Source organism: Athene cunicularia (genome assembly GCF_003259725.1).
Source record: "Athene cunicularia isolate RWA chromosome 3 unlocalized genomic scaffold, athCun1 chr3_part1, whole genome shotgun sequence".
Classification (NCBI taxonomy): Eukaryota; Metazoa; Chordata; class Aves; order Strigiformes; family Strigidae; genus Athene; species Athene cunicularia.
Window position 1 is genome coordinate 1,458,741 of NW_020799097.1, and position 3,629 is coordinate 1,462,369.

Genomic DNA, 3,629 nt, shown 5'->3' on the forward strand with positions numbered 1-3,629 from the left:
CTGGCTCTGAGACCAGCCTGAGAACAGCAGTGAGGGCTGCAGGGCTCTGACTCAAATGACTCAGCCAAAAAGAGGAAATATTTCACATGATTACAGAAGAATTTGGTAGGAATATGAAGCTGCAAGTGCTATCAAAACGTCTACTGCAATTTAATAGCAGAGCTAAGCCACAAACCTCTGAGCCTTTGTAAGAAGGTGCGTGAACTCTACAGAAGGGAGATGCTGCAACCAAATAGTGCAATAAACAAAAATCCTCAAACAGCCATTTAATGTCTCTCTCCCGCAACACCGTAGCCTTTACATTTATTGTCTAGAATATCATGTATGAGCTCTAAGTGATAGAAAATACACCTGAGGTTTGCTCAGTGCATCAATATATCATTCTTCTCACAGGGAATTAGTGACTGAACAAGAGGGAACGGCTGGAAACTGCCCCAGGGGAGGGTCAGGCTGGGCAGGAGGAGAAAATGTTTCCCAGCAAGAGTGGTGCGAGAGTGGAACAGGCTGCCCAGGGAGGGGGGAGTCCCCATCCCTGGGGGGGTTTCAGGGCCGTTGGGATGAGCTGTGGGGGATGTGGGGTAGGGGAGAACTGTGTAGAGTCGGGCTGAGGGTTGGACTCAATGATCCCGAGGGGTTTTTCCAACCTGAAGGATTCTGGGATTCTGTGAATATTCTGTGACAACGACCAAAGCAGCAGCCCAGGCAGCAAAGACACGGAGTCGGCAGCAGCACTGTACGTTCACCCTTACTAACAGACTATAGCACTATGGAAAAAGATGCAGAGGATTCAGAGGGAACCTGGAAAAGCCTATGGAAGGAAATTCCAGCTGCCTCTACCCAGGACTTCCTGGGCTAAATCAGGTGGCAAGGTAGCAGGGACAGAAGGCTCGGTCATAGGCAAAAGGTGCCTTTCTGCAGGGAGCTGAGCTCTGAAGCAACCTGCATCAGCACACAGAAATGAAGATATTTCAGACAGAAGTATTTTTTGTTTTGTAATTGCATCGTGGAGCAAGAGGGTCTCCACTGGAGTTTCTGCATATTACAAAACCACGGATTGCTTGGGAATCTGGCGTGAAGAGGCAGAAGGCTTGAGATGATCTGCAGACCTCGCAGAAGTATCTGCCCCAAATTTACCCGGAGAAAGCTTTCCTGATGCTCTGAGGGCTCTCAATTTACAAAATCAATACATTAACTTTGATAACGAGTCTCTAATCATCATTTGCCACCTAACAACAAGCCGAGCAGATGGGGAGCCGCATTTCTATCATGCTCCCTCTTCCACCGCAGCCACTGCTAAAAGCAAAGCGAAGTTCTGGTGGGAAGTGTGAACATTTCCAAGTGGCTGAAACCCGGCTCCATCTGCTCGAGCAGACGGGACGGAGCGACACAGTGGGAATGACAAAGTAGCCGTGGCAGGGGACGGATTGGGAGCCGTGCACGTACCTCTGGGCTGTATCGCAGGGCGAGCCTTTCCTCTTCCGAGAGTCGGGGTTGGCAGGGTCTGTTGAGCTGTCCCCAAGGCCACTCATGTTGGTTGACCTACTTTGCACCTGAAACCGAAGAGAGACAGGGTAAGGACAAGCTTTTTGCAGCTGCAGGAGCGGTTCCTCTGCGGCAGAGCCAGAAAACCTGGACCAAGTGACCTCTGAAGAGGTAACTAACCCAGTGCAAGGCTTTCTTGTTGAAGCGATGCCTCGTTTGTGAAGGACACGGTGCAAAGGGAAGACAACACATGATGACATTACCCTCATCACCATTTGGCCAAGTGTGCCCTCACCACCAGCACCATCATCCTTACGCCACAGTCTGAGCTCTTCCCTGTATACCCCCCGATTTTAGCTTCCTGGCCTTACAGCATTTTAACAACCTAAACACAGACTGTTTCAGTGCTTTGGTTTTGTGTATTTGATGGCTTTTATGTTGTTTCTTTCTCCTTCAGCCCATCTTCAGCTCCTCTGCCATCTCCCCTCGGTTCCTCTGACTCACGGTTGGCAGAGGACACTCCACCCCTTACACTGTGTCTGCACTCCTGCTCCCCCACCACCTCATTCCCCTCAGCACACGGCCTGGGCTTTAATTAGAGCTGCAAACTGACTCATCTCTGAACGGGATGTGACACCCTCCCACAAATCCCTTCCCCACCTCCCGCTGAGGCTGCCTCCCACGTATGGTCCTGCCAGCCCCAACCTTCTCCTGGCAAAGAGCTTCCCACCATGGCCAGTCCTATGATGGTCCCAACATGGGGCACCTTCTGGGATCCAGCCCCCTCCAACATATGGACATTTCACCCTTATTTTTAGGGTGCAATTTCATCAGATGTTAGGTAGACTAGTCCACCCTATGGCAAAGGAGAGGTCTAAGCAACTAAACAAGGTCCAGAAGTCATGAGGATTGTAACACTGCTAATTCTCCTTAATTATGAATTATAATTTTTATATTTAACTGAATAAAATACTACGTAAGCCCAAAAAGGGCAAGAAAGCCAATTAAGGCTTCTTTCTGGACACTTCATCTTGAAGGATGTTAAAGGTTTGGCCAAAGACCAGAACGCTCTCTGGAATCAGAACTCCAACTGCCATACAATCCCATCCCATACAACATGTTAAATCAAGAGACAGAGCTTCTCTAGGAAAGAAATCAGCTATGCATGTTGCTTCCTGTGCTTTGCCGAAGACATTCAGTGATTTTTCCAGGAACCACAATAATTCAATACTGGATATTCCCACCCTCAAAACCTATTTATTTATTTTAGAAGTGTTTCTCAATGTGAGAAGACACAATCCCTGAGAAATAAGTAACAGTACCCTGGACAAGAAGTTAGTAGCTTAGAGAGTAAAAGGACTAAGTTCTTCAACTTAATTCCTTTCATTTCTTCCATTACTTTTTAAAAGCTGGAATTTTAACGAGCATTACACTGCTGACAGATTGTGATAAAACGAACCCTAGAAGGCACATCCACAGTTCCCACAGCCCAGATTCCCACCATGCTCTATTCAGCCTGCCAGAAAGCATGGTGAGATGCCTTTGGTGGTCCAGCACCTCCCACCCGCTGCCCAGCTCAGCACAAGGCGTCCACTCATCAGCCACCATTGGCACTGGCTCACCTCACGCTCAGATAGGTGATGACTGAAGTCCCACCAGCTTTTGTAAATCCTCCGAGTCCCAAACTCCATCTGCAGACCAGCTCCTCCCACCCTCAGGGCAGGGCAGAGGGATGGACACAGCCATGAGCATCTCCTCTGCTCCGTGGTTGCTTGAAGACCCCAGTGTTTGTATTCAAACCCAGAAACCCCCCGTATGCTGGGCTAACCCAGAGCAGGGCGGGCAGCAGGGCCGGGGGGGGATTCTCCCCCTCTGCTCCGCTCTGTGAGACCCCCCTGCAGGGCTGGGTCCAGCTCGGGGGCACCAACAGCAGAAGGACACGGACCTGCTCCAGCGGGGCCAGAGGAGGCCACGGAGATGCTGGGGGGGCTGGAGCCCCCCTGTGAGGACAGGCTGGGAGAGTTGGGGGTTCAGCTGGAGGAGAGAAGGCTCTGGGGAGACCTTAGAGCGGCCCCCAGGGCTGAAAGGGGCTGCAGGAAAGGGGGGAGGGACTCCTCATCAGGGGGGAGGGATAGGATGAGGGGGAA

General features: G+C 50.6%; 1 protein-coding gene across 1 annotated transcript in view; it reads right to left on the reverse strand.

Annotated features, from left to right (window-relative positions):
* Window positions 1-3,629, reverse strand: part of LOC113478860 (nuclear receptor coactivator 1-like) — a 68,081-nt gene that overhangs the window by 1,905 nt on the left and 62,547 nt on the right. The window contains exon 2 of the mRNA XM_026846367.1: window positions 1,444-1,550. Coding sequence (XP_026702168.1) covers window positions 1,444-1,529 — 86 coding nt within the window. The 5' untranslated portion in view covers window positions 1,530-1,550. The remainder of the gene's footprint in view (window positions 1-1,443; window positions 1,551-3,629) is intronic.